The 16209-nt window shown below is 43.8% G+C and overlaps 1 protein-coding gene across 2 annotated transcripts in view; it reads left to right on the top strand.

Annotated features, from left to right (window-relative positions):
- The window catches only part of FOXK1 (forkhead box K1), a 70104-nt gene that overhangs the window by 39186 nt on the left and 14709 nt on the right, over positions 1-16209 (top strand). For both annotated transcript variants that reach the window (XM_075010479.1, XM_075010480.1), the window contains exons 3-6: positions 11701-11857; positions 13683-13829; positions 14022-14215; positions 15981-16147. In XM_075010479.1, the coding sequence (XP_074866580.1) occupies positions 11701-11857; positions 13683-13829; positions 14022-14215; positions 15981-16147 (665 nt within the window). The remainder of the gene's footprint in view (positions 1-11700; positions 11858-13682; positions 13830-14021; positions 14216-15980; positions 16148-16209) is intronic.

Below are 16209 nucleotides of genomic sequence, written 5' to 3' on the forward strand. Positions count from 1 at the left end.
GCAGCTCCTAGGTCGGGTTTGTTTCCTTTTTGGAAAGTAGCCCCTTGCCACTCCCCTGCCCCTCCATCCGTCCCATGCTTTCTGTGTGGGTTAGTGGTATTGTACCTGTAGGAACTAACACACACATTGCTCAAAACAAATAGTCCCCACCCTGCCCTCCTGACTCCATTTTCTTGTTCTGACTTTGTTTGCATTTTAGCTTGCGTCTCTGCTGGTTCTCCATTGCAGGCCTTTTTAATTTTTTTTCCGCCAACCAATTTATTTTTCTCTGACAGAAGTGCACTACCTAGAGAGGGAATTAGCTTTATTTAAATAAAATGAAATCTGCCAGTCTCAGCAGCACAGTAGTGTGAGGACCTTCCCCGTTTGTAGGAGGAAATTATCCCTGTTTGCTTAGTCAGGGGTACATCATCTCCTGGAGTTACCATCTGTTAATGTGGTTGAATCTTGTGTTTTGAAGTTGTGACTCTTCAAGGGAAAATACATTGGCTGGCAGCAGACACAAAGAGATTCAGAGACCCTGGTGCTATTTCCTCTTGTCTGAGTTCAGAATTCCTTTAAAAATCACTGCTATGCTCTGTCTTGCTGGTGCTAAGATGGAAAAGGAGCCTAGATAGGTCTCAGCCAGTAGGAAGGTGATAAAAGCAGCCTGTCCTGATGAGCAGGGCACTCAGAGTCAGGCAGAAAAAAAAAATCTGTGGATTTGGAGCATTGAATAACTTTTCTGTGGATGAGACTGTGTGCTGCTAGATGTATTTCACAGACAGGACGTAGCCTGTCACAGTAAATCTCGGAAGTTATCGGACTACCTTTGATGTAGGGTTTCATGTTCTGGTGCTCCATGACAAACATATTTTGATAACACATCTTGTAACCCTCAAATTCTTCGAGTGTGCTGCAAAATCAACTGAATTAGAAGACTTGGTTATGCCATAGATTAGTCCCATCCATTGTGAACATATTTTCAGGGTTCCACAGCCAGCTCTTCAGACTGGATTGTCTTTGTAGTGTAGGGAGCTCTTAGGGTAGGTCTGCGCAGCAAGGTTATTTTGAAATAGCAGTTTTTTGAAATAGCTAGTGTCTAAACGACGCAACCACTATTTTGAAATAAATTCGAAATAGCGGCTGTCTTATTTTGAAATTGGTAACCCAAATTTCACAAGGAATTTCAAAATAGCTATTTTGAAATAGATACTGTTAAGACAGGGAATAGCGTCTATTTTGAAATGAGCCATAGTGCGCCCAATGGCTCTATTTCAAAAAAGGCTCTGTGCGTGTGTAGAGGCTGTATTTCAAAATACAGAATGCTGTTTTGTGTGTAGCAGCGTTATTTCCGAATATCTGTTCTGGAATAACTTATTTCAGAATAAGGCTGCTGGGTAGACATACCTTTAGAGGTGAGGTCTGCTACTGAAGCCCCAAGCCCCAGCAAGTATATCCCGGCTCTTGAACTTCTGAAGATTGTCATATGTGACTTGGAGGGTCGGTAGGTTTGGCCACCCTGGCATAAGTAACGAAAGGTAGGATTTTAAAATATATTCATTTTTAAATAATATTGGGTGTGGCTAGTTAGTGGGGAACCAAATTAATTGACTTGCTAGATGTTCAGACACTTGCATGTTATGAAGTGTACTATGCATATACTAAATTATCGGAAGTTCAGATCGGGGTCAGCAACCCTTGGCATGGGTGCCAATAGTGGCACACAAGCTGATTTTCATTGGCGCACAAGGTGGGAGTTCAGCCCAACCCCTCCGCCCCCACACAGCCCTGTGGGAGCTTGCTCAAAGCCATGACACCTGTGGATTAACAAAAGACCAGCTAATGCTACCAACAACCACCTACATGGTAAAACTCTGCAACTCTGTTTATTAATAAAGCTGTAGTAAGTAGGACTATTAGTGATTTTAAAAGGTATCACCGGACCTGGGTTGTATATAGAGGTCAAAAGGTCAAATTTCAGCACTCTGCCTCGGAAAGGTTGCTGACCCTGATACAGATGCTTTTCTAGTCTAATTTTGATATTTTCACAATGCAATGCAAATGATCTGTTCAGGTCACTTGGGATTTAATCCAAATTTTAATGTTTTATTTCAGTAAGCCTGTGATAGGGAAAGTTGAGTTAGTACCAAGTTTAGTTGTCCAGTTATTTGTCCTGTTCTAGTCAGTATATTTTTCATTTACCCCATTACCTCATATTCCAGGGTCTCATGTGTTTTCCATTGCTCCAGCATGATTAAGAACTGTAGTTCCTAAAGCACTCTGAGATGTCATTTTCTGGACTTCCTGTGTTGCATTGGTCATTGTGATGGGGTTCAGGGGTCCAACTGCACTGCACCCCGTCCGCTGGCAGGAGAGACTCTCACTCAGCAGGTACAACAGCAGGTTTATTAGGCAACAGATGTCCAGTTTCTCACAGAAGCAACAGCCTAGCAGCCAGAGACAGTCCTTCCAACCTGTCCTGGGGGGAAGACCCCGAGGGGTGCCCCTCTGGGGTGTAGCTTCCCCCTCCTCAGGCTGGCTGCCTTCCAGCTCTCCCTTTTCCTCCCTCTAACTGCCGCCCCCGATTCAAAACCCCAGCTCAGCTCCTCCCTGCTCTTTGTTCAGGCAGAGATGTTATCTGCCAGTTGTAGCCCCAGGGTCATCCTTAGCCACTGGGAGCTGCTGCTTGCCTCAGACATCCAGCCTGACTCACACATACACCCCCCACTCCATCACAGTCATTTAGTACTCTGTGAGAGGAGAATACTCAGCCTGGTGACTTGACGACTCCCCAGAATTGGTGGGAAGGATGATTGGAAGAAAAACAGGTGTTCAGCCTGCAACCAGTGCATGGTTCATTTCATGTGCTAGAGAAGAAGCTGAAGAGGACTCACGAGCAACACAGGCATTTCCTCTTCCTTCTAGCTCTCCTGATCTGTGCTTCAGTAAAGAGCAGACTGGTCTCACTTCCTTTTGGAAGGGGACCCACTGGAGCAGGGGGAAGTACTAAGAAATTGAATCTTTGTGGGTAGTTTTAAGTTTCCCTGGTTGTGGCTTGTTTTGTTGATTTGTTTTTCTTTGGTATTTAACCAGGCAGACCTGTTCTCCGAAACATATCCCTTGCTTCAAAATCCAGCTTGGTTTGGCAGGTTTGCTATTTAGACAAACTTCAGAAGTGTAATCATAAAGTACTCAACGTGCAAGGACCTGCCTTTCTTTTGAGTTATGTTTTTAGGGTTAGGCTGTCTGAGGCTGAGGAGGGAGAATCTGTTGGAGGATTCCTTACCTCTTATATTTTGACTGGTGTGGGCCAGAAACTGTTGGATCTCAGTTGTTTTACAAGCCGGTACTTTGACCCAGTGCTTGCTGCTCACTTGTGAAAAGGCTTCTACATCATTTGCTGCCTGTCATGGAGATTGTTATAGTGTCTGGGACTTCTAATTGTGGAAAATGAAGCTGTGGTCCAAAGAAAACAAGCTGCTGTATCTGTCTTGGGGAAGAGAAGAAGGGGAAAAAGCCTGGCAGCTGGTCATAAATGAGAATTTGCCATTTGTACTGAATGCGTGTGTACTGAATGCACTGAAGTCCCCGCTGCCTCGTAGAAAGAGAAGACGGGGCCGAGGTCGATCCCAGGAGTTCTGGGGACAGGGATTTTATTCCCACTATTTCCTAATCCTGAAAGTGAAAGAGGGGCTACGGCCAATCTTGGTTCACCCAGGGGCTGGGAGGTCGTTGGTCTTCTCAGACCCAGTGGTAAAAAGGTTCATGAAGGAAATGGAAAAAGTCAAACCACTGGTTCAGGCCCCCCTGCCAACATGGGACCTTAATTTGGTTTTGTCTGCGTTGATGGCACCCCCATTTGAACCTCTCGCCTCCTGTGCTATGTTGTTCCTTACCTACAAGGTGGCATTCCTGGTGGCCACTACCTCAGCTAGAAGGGTGTCAGAGCTCAGGGCCCTGATGGTGGACCCACTTTATACCGTGTTCCACAAAAACAACGTCAGGCTGAGGCCCAACCTGGCGTCTCTGCCTAAAGTGGTCTCCCCTTTCCACATTAACCAAGACATCACCTTACCAGTGTTTTACCCAAAGCGCCATGCCTCCCCTAGGGAGCAGAGTCTACACGCCTTGGATGTCCAGAGGGTACTGGCCTTCTATATGGACGGGACTAAACCCTTCCAGAAGTCACAGCAGTTTTGTTGCAGTGGCAGACAGGATGAAGGGGCACCCAGTCTCCTCTCAGCAGATCTCCTCCTGGACAGTAGCCTGTATCAGAGAGTGCTACAAACTGGGGGGGGGGGGGTTCCCCCTCCCCCCGATCAAGGCTCACTCCACTAGGGCACAGGTGTCCTCTGCGGCGTTCTTGGCCAAGGTCCCTATCCAGGACATCTGCAGGGCGGCCACTTGGTCCTCCGTTCACACGTTCGCAGTGCATTATGCAATTACGCAGCACGCACGGGAAGATGCTGCGGTGGGCAGGGCTGTCCTGCACTGCTTTCAGGGCTCTGACCCCGCCTCCTAGACATTGGCTTGTATTCACCCAAATTGGAATGTAACTGGTGTTCTTTGAGGTGTGTTGCTCGTGTCCATTCCAAAACTCTCCCACCTTCCCCTCTGTCGGAGTAGCTGGCAGGAAGAAACTGAGCGGGGGGCGGGGCGGGCGGTGCATATATGGGCAGCCATACAACTCCAGGGAGCACCGCACTGACGCTAGGGCTACCGGCTAGGGCAAAAACTTCCGGCATCTGGGCATGTGCTTGGCGCACACCCAAATTGGAATGGACATGAGCAATGCATCTTGAAGAACACCAGTTACAGAACAGGTAGCTGTCTTTTTGTCTACACAGGTTGCAGGTCACAACCCAGCTGCAGTGTAGACATAGACTTAGGGCTGGTCTACACAAGGAACTTATATTAGTATAATGTTGTGTCTCAGAGGTATGAAAAGTCTGCACCCCCGAGAGACATGGCTTTCCCAGCCTCATCCCCAGGATAGACAATAACAGGTGCATGGAAGAATTCTTCCATCAATCCAGCTATTGCCTCTCTGGGAGGTGGAGTGCCTGAGCTGACTGGAGAGCCCCTCCTGTCTGAAGTGCTACATCAGCACAACTGCTGTGGTGTTTTTAAGTGTAGACGTAGTGTTAGAGAGACAGGAGCAAGGAAGATGATCAGCCTTGTAAGGCAAACTAGTTCCATTGCGCTCTTTGATGAATCTACTTTGTGGATGTCATTTTCAGAAACGTCTAGTTCCTTTCACAAGCACTGCATGCATGAATGCACATGTCCATGTTCCATTCACCTTATTCCCCCTCTCCCTTAACAATGCAGGTACTAAGTGTATCATTCAGGAGCTGAGATGATATTTTGCTCTGCTCCCACAGAAGATGAACAAGAGCTTCGTTCACTAAGTACCTGGCTCAAATAAAGATTTAGAGTTGTGGAACTGGGAGGGACCTTGAAAGGTCAAGTGCCATCCCCACAGCTCAAGGCAGGGCCAAACACCATCTAGACCCGTGATGGGCAACTAGCATTACTGAGTGGGCTGCATGAGTCACCCCCCATCTCACTGTGCTTCATGGGCACTCCACAGTCCACTGGGGTTCAACATGTACCCTGTGCATCCCTCCTTGGCTCCTTCCCTCACATGCCCTCTCTCACACTGGGGCTCCACACTTACTGCTCCTCCCCCTCCACCCCCTCACTTTTGAAATGCCACAAATCTGCTGCTTTGCTCCGCTGCCATGTGGCTCCTGTTCCCTCCCTGAGCTGGTAGAGCCACTAAGAGTTGATTTGCAGCGTTCTTGCTCTGAGAGGAAGGGGATGGAGCACAAATCAGTAGATTCAGAGCATTCCAAAAGGGCTGGAATGTAGGTGGAGGAGTGGGAAGTTCAAGGCTGATGTGCACATTGGGGAGCGGGGATGTTTGTGGGGTGCCGGTGGAATCCCAGTAGGCTGCATGCAGGCCACAGGTAGCCCACCACTGATCTAGGCCATACCTGACAGATCTTTGTCTAACCTGCTCTTAAAAATCTCCAGTGATGGAGATTCTATAACTTCCCTAGGAAGTTTATTCCAGTGCTTAACCACCCTGACCGTCGGGAAGCTTTTTCCTAATGTCAAACTGCAGTAAAGGAGGCTTATATTGCAGGCCATTGCTTCTTGTCCTATCGTCAGACATTGAGGAGAATACATTTTCTCCTTCTTCCTTGTAACAGCCTTTTAGGTACTTGAAAGCTGTTGTCCTGTGCCCTGTGTCTTCTTTTTTCCAGACTAAACAAACCCAGGTCTTTCAGTCTTGCCTCATAGGTCATATTTTCTAGACCTTGAATCACTTTTCTTGCTCTTCTCTGGACCTTGTCTAATTTGTCAACATCTTTCCTGAAATATAGCTTCCATAACTGGACACAGTACTCCAGTACCCCAGCCTCATCAGCACAGAGTAGAGTGAAAGAATTACTTCTCATGTATTGCATATAACACTCCTGCTAATACATTCCAGAATGATATTTGCACTCTTTTCTCCCCCAATGGTGTTACACTGGCTCGTATTTAGTCTGTGGTCCACTATGACCCTAGATTCTTTTCCTCAATACTCTTTCCTAGGTAATCACATCACATTTTGTATGTGTGAAACAGTTCCTTCGTAAGTGGAATATGTTATATTTGTCCTTATTGAATTTCATCCTATTTACCTCAGAACTTTTCTCCATGTTGTCTACGTTATTTTGAATTAGTCTTGTACTCCAGAGCTCTTGCAACCCCTCCCAGTGTAGTATCATCCACAACTTCAAAAGCATGCACTTTATGCCATTATCTGAATTACTGTTGAAGATATTAAAATGAAACGGACACAAAATGATCCCTGTGAAACCCCACTCATTTTGCCCTTCCAGCATGATTGTGAACCATTAATAACTGCTCTCTGGGAACAGTTTTCCAACCATTGCGCACCCACCTACTATAGTAGCTCCATCTAGATTGAATTTCCTAGTTTAGTAAGGTCATGCAAGATTGTATGAAATACCTTACTAAAGTCTAGATATACCACATTTAGCTCTTCCCCCTTATCCACAAGGCTTTTTAACCGTCAAACCAACTAGCTTTCTTTGGCACAATTTGCCCTTGACAAATCTGTGCTGATACTTATAACCTTTCTATTGTCTAGATGTTTGCAAATGGGTTCCTTAACTAATTGCTCCATTATCTTTCCTGATACAGAAATTAAGCTGACTGGTCTGTAATTCCCTGGGTTGCCCTTATTACCCTTTTTTTATAGATGGGCACTACATTTGCCCTTTTGCAGTCTATTGGAATGTCCCCCATCTTTCATATTTTTTTAAAGGTAATGACTAATGGTTCTAATATTTGTAGGCCTCAAGCTTCAGAAAATCTCTTTGTAAAAAGGAATGACCTTAAGCACTAGCACAGCTTTATGTTCTCCCATCTTTTGGAAAATAGATGGCATTGGAAGTCAGGAATAGGTCCTATTTTCAGCTTTCCCATAAACTTACCTTTTGTATGCTTCAGCTTTCCTAGGTGTAAAATGGAGCTAATTTTTGGGGGAGGTGGGGAGTTGGGATATGATGCTTAATTCAGATATAGACTTTCCAGCCATAGGCATTAAAGTGCTGAGCCCATTTCTATATGACTGGTGTACAGTTTGCTCAGCACTGTAATATCCAGGAGTGGAGAGTCATATAGAAATGCATATAACAGCTAACATGTATTAGATGTTACAAGTCTTAAATGTGTAGACCTCTGTTGCTCTGATTTAAATAACACTACTAGTGAATCCCGTGGCAATAAATTTGACTTTGTGATTTTACATTCACTGAAGCCTGAAATGAATCCTACATTTAAAAGGTTTTCCTGCCATTACAGGGATTAGTGTGACCAACAGTCATACCACATCAAGATGTCATCTCATCTGATCTTTCAGTGAAGTCAGATTGGGTTTAGAAGAATGGAAGATTTGATGCCAGGAAGTGGGGTTGGTGATTCAGTAGGTGGTGGTTGACAATTCTACAACAATGTTGCAGCTTGTTATAGAGGAAACTGTTCCTGGAGGTGTAATCTTTGATTCTCAGGAACTCAGTTTTACATGATTATTTATGTCTATTAAAGGGTCATTGATGATCTGTGTCAGAGTGGGGACATCCGTACCTGATACTCTGGCCAAATTCTAGCTTGGGTCTATGTAACTGATATTCTTTCATGCAATTTCAATTGGACATATCATTTGCTTCCTTTCCTAAATTGTTAGAAATGCCACATTTCACTGGTGTTTGAACGATGCATGTCTGTAGCTTGCATATCAATTTCTACAGCGCTTTGAAATGAAAGCGACAAGATTTTTTTCCCTGCCCAAGAGGTGTATTCCAAATTGGCTCCAATAGCGATGCCCTAAAGTAGAACTGAGGCAGATCAAAGTGTGCATATATTCATCTGTAAAAATTACAGTAATATTTAAATATATCCATTGTCTGTTGTAGTTTTTGCTGAACAAGATATTTATGTCCTGTACAGTATTATCCCAGAGCACATGGCTTTGGTTTTGTGCATTAATCTTACAATATGAACAGCTGTGTTTGAGGAAAATAGCCTTTGTTTACCTCTGCAGATTTTTTTTTCTTTCTTTAAAAGGGTGTGAGCAATTGCATACTTCCCCATATCCCTTGCTGTTGTGGGGGCAGTGAGGAGAATTCTAGGAACTCTAGGGAATCAGTAGGTCACTGCATTGTGTTTTGTGTTTGCTTTAAAGTACACTGAACTCTAATTTTGACTTAACCCATAGGACATTTGTTCATTCTGGGTATGTCTACACAGGGGTGGGCTTGTGGAGGGGCAGAGAATCTGAGAGCCTGGGTCTACTGCTTCAGGACTGGTTTTGCTGCATAGACATACAACTTTTCCTTTCCTCCATCTTTGCAACAGGAGCTCTCCCTTTCCTGGCTCTAAGTTTCTCCTGTTCTCAGCCCCTTGATCTTCAGCAGCATTATGTGAACTTCCCAAAAATAAGCTGAGACCTTGCTTTATCTGATAGCGCCTCTGCCTTGTTTCTGTGGAGAGAGAAGCGGAACTCCAGTTGTACGCCCCCAATTCTCCCACCCACAGCTTTGACTGTGACTGTCCTTTCCTGGCCTAAAGGAGTGTTTGAGAAGTGGCAGGTTTATGTCTGGAGGAAAGGGTCACATCATGGTAGAGGCAGGAAGGGAGGAGTCACTCCTCCCAAGTCTCCAAGTCCATGGCTGTCCTCGTTTACCTCCATTTCATTTGTAGCGCTGGATAACTTTCTATAGCATCCAGATGGGCCTGGCTAATTACCTGAGTTAATAAAACTTTATTCAGTTGTGGGTTTGTAAGCACAGCACAGTCTAGTAGAACCTTGAGATGACAAAACACTCTCTGGGAATTCAGAGGCCAGGTATTTCTAGTCTTTTAAAAAGATATTTTTCTGTTAATCCAAATGCCATGGAAGCTGCAGGTTTGCTTCGGATGGATCTTACAAAGATGGTCATAAGCTTAAATGCAAATGTCAAAAGCCCAAACCTGAACTGCTGGAGCCACATTTTCCATGTGAATCTCAAGATTCAGTGTTACCTGTCAGACTGGCATGAGCCTTCTCTGTACGAGCCTTGAAATTACACCGTGTCTTATTAAAAGCACAAAATGCCTCCATTTTAAGATGCAGAGAAGCTCTGACCACTCCATTTCGTCTCTGAGCCAGTTTTTAACAGTTTTTGTTTGTACTATACCAATATGGTATGATCACAAATGGTTACTGATATTGGCACAACCCTCAATCCTTAATTTCATTTAAATCTGCATATTAAGACAGCCCTTATCACCAAATGCAACATTGAAAAGAAGCTTTGCTGCTGGCTAGGAATGAGCACTTCTTGTGTACCTCAGTTAAATTTTTCTGTGGATTGTTCCAAGAAGAACATGTGCATCTGATGAAGTGAGTCTGTGCTCACAAAAGCTCATGCTCAAAGCTTTTCTGTTAGTCTATAAGGTGCCACAGGACTCTTCGTTGCTGTTCCAAGAAGAAGATATTCAAGGGCTAGTGAGTAGCATGATTTGTTTGGGGAAGGCATGAGCAAAGACATGCATCTTAAATTGCACTCAAAAGAGGCAAGACAACTCATCCTGGTCTCTGGGGTCAGGAGTTTCATCAGCATGGGCCCTTCAACAGGAACATCTTACTCCTAAAGGCCTGGGATTCGGAGTAGTAATATTCCCACTGAGTGTAGGATTCACAGTGGATGCGACAGGAGAGGTTACCTTTTGAGTTATTTTTTCCTGTCGGATCTGTGAGATCCTGGGAACTTGTTCTGTCTGTCTGTCTGTCTGTCGGTGTGCATCTTCCTATCCCAAGGAAACTCTCTGTAACAGGTTGTTAAAATAAGCCATCCTGGTGCTGAAATAGCAACGCAGACATTTTCAGAAAGCGGCAGTCGTTCTCAGTTGACGCTGAGAGTGGCATTTGAAAATTACTCTTTGCAGTTGGCATTTAAACCTGCTGCTGGTGGTGGCCATTTTGCTGAGAAGAAAATCATTTGCCACAGCATTATCTAAGCCCACTACTGGGGACTAGGAGGAGTCTTTTCCAGCCTACTTTAATACTATTACAGTATAAATGTTTTTTCTGGTATCTCCATATGTAAATACTGAAGTAGCATTCCTCTTTCTTATTGCTTATCTTGACTGTATTTTATTGTGAAAGAAGTAGGTAGTCCAGTGGGTGGACTGTGCCCCAATTTCACTGTGTTGCTTAGCCCTGGAGAGAGAAGAGGCAATGCATGAATGATGCTTGAGACTCCCCCTTTCATTCCTTACATGGTCTTTTTCCCACAAATCACAGATGTGTGATCCCCAGATAAGTCTTGATTAATTTTCATCCTGTGTAGGTACTTGTGCTAGACCCATCTTCATTGTTTATTTGTAGCTTTATGCCAGTCTCTCTGTTTCATAACTGTTCCTGAAGTGCCATCTTGTGGCAGTCCTAGAACTCTTAATATTTTTGTTCCCCATCAATGTGCAAAACCACTGACATGACGGGCACTATACCTCCGTCTGCTGCAAGTTGACTGTCAGTAAGCTTGGTATGCTGGTTGGTTAAGGAGTCAGATAGCCCTTAGCTACTTGGTATTAACCTTTGTGTTGTTAAATACCCTCTCCCAGCGTATGCATCTGTCATGATGTTTTTAACAGTGACACTGTAAAAAGTGTAAGTGATCTTTCAGTAGAGAAATTGAGCGATTAATACCCGTATCTTAGATTGAGAACAGTATTTGCCAAATTTAAGAACTACTGAAGAGTAACTCTTAATTACTTACGTAACTGTTTTACTCCAGAAATCCAAACTGTGATTAAAATACCTGGGTTTCAGTGAAGTCCCATGCTGGCTTCACAGAAGTGGTCCTGCTTCATGCTTTGAAGTTGCGTGTTCATGTAGTGGCTCCTCAGAGGTGATATGGAGACAGAATTTTTGAGAGTTAAGTCATGACTTCTGAAACTGACTTCATGATTTTTGGGCAAGTCATTCAACCTCCGTTTTGGTTTAATCCATGTGGAGAAATGAGTTCAGTACCTACTTACTTTTCAGAGATGTAGATTCTTAATTGTTTTGCCAATTGCCCTAGACAGTAGGACTTTGTTGTTGCTGTTAATAAATAACTGGAGATTTTTGTCTCTCATTTTCCCTCCTTCCAGTGTTCCCAACTCCTGCCCAGCCAGTCCACGTGGCGCTGGATCCTCAGGATATCGCTTTGTTCAGAACATTACCTCGGACTTGCAGCTGGCAGCAGAGTACGCAGCAAAAGCCGCTTCAGAACAGCAGGCAGATGCATCTGGAGGGGACAGCCCAAAGGTTCAGAGAAACATTATCTGCCCAACAATGCCTAGAGAGACTTTCAGGCCTCACAGTATAGTGTAGTTAAATGAGTATAAAGATAACTTTCCCATTGTATGTATGTGTTGTGTGTCCATTGGGATGCTTGAGAATGCCCTTGCCGGTCACTGGGTAATTCACCCTGGGTATCAGTCACTTGCTTGTGGATTTCTCTGCTAGGTTATCAGCCTGCATTTATTTTCTGAATTCTCTTCAAAGGTCAAGTTATCAGAGTTTGCTTACAAGTATTAGAGAGGTAGCCGTGTTAATCTACATCTACAAAAACAATGAGAAGTCCTGTGGCACCTTCTAGACTAACACATTTATTGGAGTATATGTGTTTGTGGGCAAAGACCCGCTTCATCAGATGCATGAATTTGGTTGAGGTTTTTTTGTTTGTTTCTGATGGACTATAAAGTCTTATATGCAGGTGTTCCCTTAGGAAACTATATATTGGAAGAGGATCAATCCCAAGGAGTCTTATTTTTTTCCTTTAACAGTTCCACAGGCATACACAACACTTTTTAAAATACAGTGGGTGGGGAAAAAAAAAAAAGACAGGGTCCCTACCTTGAAGAGCTTGCTGTTTAATTCAGGCTGAATGGACCGTCCTACAGTTCAGAGATGAGGTGAGGAGAGCAGTGTAGAGAGATTAGCTTTAAAAACAAAAAGTGAGCCGTGAGAATGGAATTCAGTCTTGATGAAGTGACCTTATATCCCACTTGAAGATGTAGTTTCTCTCCTGGCAGTATCACGTTTGGGATCTAGTGAGGGAGCACAATACTGGATAGTAGGTTGTGTTCTCCCCTAAGCTAGAGTGGCTTTTCTTGGTGGAGATGCCCTGATGGAGCAATGTGAGGAACTGGAAATAAAATAAACCTTGCTAGTGAATGTCTTCTTCAAATTCTAGAAAGGATGGGTTCCTCCTGAAGAGGTCAGAGCAGGACCCAATGATGCTTGGTGCTAGTACCTAAAAGCAGAACAGGTTGGACAAGTTTAAAAGTGTAACAGACCTTTGGAGCGTTTTTTCAGCAGAAAATACTGTTTCGTAGAAAGTTTAGCTCTATCTAGAAGTTTTCCAGTGTATGGCTTGTACACAAACCCCAATATAAGTAGGACCCTACCAGATTTATGACCATGTAAAATATACCGTGGACCTTGAAATCTGGTCTTTTGTGCATTTTTTACGCTATATTAAACAGATTTCACGCAGGAGATCAGCTTTTCTCAAATTGAGGGCCCTGTCCCCAAAGGTTGTTGCAGAGGGGATTTCCAGGTTATTTTACATGGGGTGGGGGGCATGGTATTGCCCTGCTTGCTTCGGTGATTCCTTCAGAGCTGGAGGGCAGTGGCTGTTGGACAGGCGCCCAGCTCTGAAGGCAGCGAGCAGTCTGCCAGCAGGAGTGCAGAAGTAAGGGTGGCAATACCATACTGTGTCCTCCTTACTTCTGATAGCAACTCTGTCCCCAGAGCTGGGCTCCTGGCCAGCAGCTGCTGCGCCAGAATCCCAGCTCTGGATTCAGTGCCACTGTCAACAGTAGCACAGCAGTAAAGGAAGCCATACCAACCCCTCTTCATCTCCCACCCAATAACTGAGAGACAGCTCCTCTCCGCCCAACTCCTTTCTGGGTCAAGTCTTTTACAATTAAACACTGTGAAATTTTAAATAACCCAAATCATGATATTTGTTTTTTTTAAAGCCTATGCAAAATTGACAAAAATAAACTATGGATTTGGAAGGGCCCATAGCATATGAATCCTCACTTTGAAATTTAATCTTCCTCTGTTGTGTGTCCTCTTTTAGGATGAGTCCAAACCACCGTATTCATATGCTCAATTAATTGTGCAGGCCATTTCTTCAGCCCAAGACAGACAATTAACACTAAGTGGGATCTATGCCCACATCACCAAGCATTACCCATATTACAGGACTGCTGACAAAGGCTGGCAGGTGAGTTCTTGACACCTACACATTTTGAAATTCCTGTTTTAAGTGCTTATCCCAAAAGGAAACTCACATTTGGCGAGGGTTCGGGGCATTGGGGTAGCAGGATGCTACTGTTAGGGTCTGTGAAGCCTCGTTTGTTTGTATAAAGTGCTTCCACACTTTGTAGTAATCATTTCATTCCTGTGCTTCCTGCAGAACTCCATTCGGCACAATCTCTCCTTAAACCGTTACTTTATCAAAGTTCCACGCTCCCAGGAGGAGCCTGGAAAGGGCTCCTTTTGGCGAATTGACCCTGCCTCCGAAGCCAAGCTAGTCGAACAGGCATTCCGAAAACGGAGACAGAGAGGGGTGTCCTGTTTTCGAACTCCCTTTGGGCCCCTCTCCTCCAGGTAAGTTCAGGTCCCTTTTTATTTTTGTTCCAAATCTATCAAATATTCTTATGGCTAAAATATAGCAGTAGAAGTCTTTGTACTTAGCTGGAAAGAGTAATAGTATTTCTGAAAATGCATTCTGTAAACTGCTCTGTCTTTATCATTAGTGTTGAAAAAAAATCGCTATATTAGTATATCTGTTTTGGTGTCGTTTCATAGTGATACAGAACAATTATCACAACAGTAAGTGGCTTAGTGTGCAAAAGCCTGCTATTCGCTTCTGAAGAGCTGGGTCCACATGTGGCTTAGGTTGTAGGAAAGATCGTTTGTGTTTAAATTAGTCTTTTTCAGAGAACATCACATCATTTGAAATGATTGTCAAGAGTGGGGCACAAGGAATGTAGTATGGGACTAAATGAAACAGCCCCAGACAATGATATGGGTGTGGAGGAGAAACTTAGTGCACACTTTTGTATTAAATGTTTTTTAGCTGGTGAGATGTATCCTTTTGCTCTTGCAAAGACTAGATTTGTCTAAAAGTGGGTGAAGATGAATAATAAAGGTAAGCAGTCCTGTAGCACCTTAAAAGACTAACAAAAATTTCCTTATTAGGTAATGAGCTTTCATGGGTAAGACCCACTTATTCAGATAAAAAAAGGTGGCATCCGCCATCGGGTGTGTGTGTGAGAAAGATGTTGCTTATTGAGTGCTAAGGAAAGTGCAAGTCCCATAGATAATCCAATTATGTTTTTATAGAAGAATTGTTTTGTTAAAATGAATGCAGGTAAAGTCAGGATACCTCATAGTTCAATGGAATCTAGTCAGTTTATTCTTTGAGATGCTGTAGCTAAATATCTCTACCCAGCATGTGTGGTATTAGAAATAATTTAGAAGATCCAGAAATTAGAAATCCTCTCTGTTTAAAATATTTGTTAGGCTGTTTCTCCTGGGAGTGACTTCAAAACTCTTGTTGGTTTGACTCACTGGGTTTGGGGCCATACTGGAGGTAATTGCTTAAGGGTTCGGTGTTCTTTGTACTCTGACATTTTTCTAATGACTCAATCAACAGTGTCCATGTTCTTATTTAAGGCTGGTTACTTTCTGTGGTCAGAGAGGAAATTCAGGGCTTGTCACTGTTCCCTGGGGTGCATGAATAGTGACTCATTTAAATAGGGCTTGTACTTTTGGGAATTCCCAACCTTTGTCACACTGACCAACTTAAAGATCATATTTGTATGAAAACTTTGTATCTTCTATAACTACAAATGACTCCTGTGACTCCTGTAACTTACCATTAGCAAAAAATACATTTCCTCAGTGTACTTTGAGCATTGGCAGCACTTAGTTTGACTCTGGCTGCCTCTCTGAAGACAGAAGTAGTAGGATGGGAGCCATGGGTGCATCCACCACCTAGCAGAGGAACTGAAATACCCTCTCAGAATCTTTGTTTTGTGGAAATTTTAACATGCACTCGTCAAAATGAGGACTGGAAAAACAAAACCAACCAAACAACCCCTTCCCCTCTTTTTATAATACATTTTTGTGTGTCCATTGAGATTCAGATTTCTCCCTGCTAAGAGTGCCATTTGCTGCACAAGATGCATCCTCCTGTCTTCAGCAGAGGGAGTAAGGCAGTAGAAACAGCACAAGAATGGTTTCTTAGCACTGTGGAAGAAGAGACATGATTCTGTTGAGGCAGGAGATTTTGGAGATGCCTTTGGTACCGGGCTACAGCTTTTTTGGCAAGCATGTATTCATTTGACTGCTCTGGTTTCTGTTTCAGGAGTGCCCCTGCCTCTCCATCTCATCCCGGCCTGCTGTCCCCTCACTCTAGTGGCCTACAGACTCCAGAATGCCTGTCCAGGGAGGGTTCACCCATTCCACATGACCATGACTTTGCGTCAAAATTAGCCTCTGTTCCAGAGTATCGGTATTCACAAAGTGCACCTGGTATGTGGTCCCTATTTTGCAGGTGATTGTGTTCCTTTTGGTGGGAGGATGTTAAATATTTT

This window comes from Carettochelys insculpta, chromosome 16 (assembly GCF_033958435.1).
Source record: "Carettochelys insculpta isolate YL-2023 chromosome 16, ASM3395843v1, whole genome shotgun sequence".
In the NCBI taxonomy this organism is placed as follows: Eukaryota; Metazoa; Chordata; order Testudines; family Carettochelyidae; genus Carettochelys; species Carettochelys insculpta.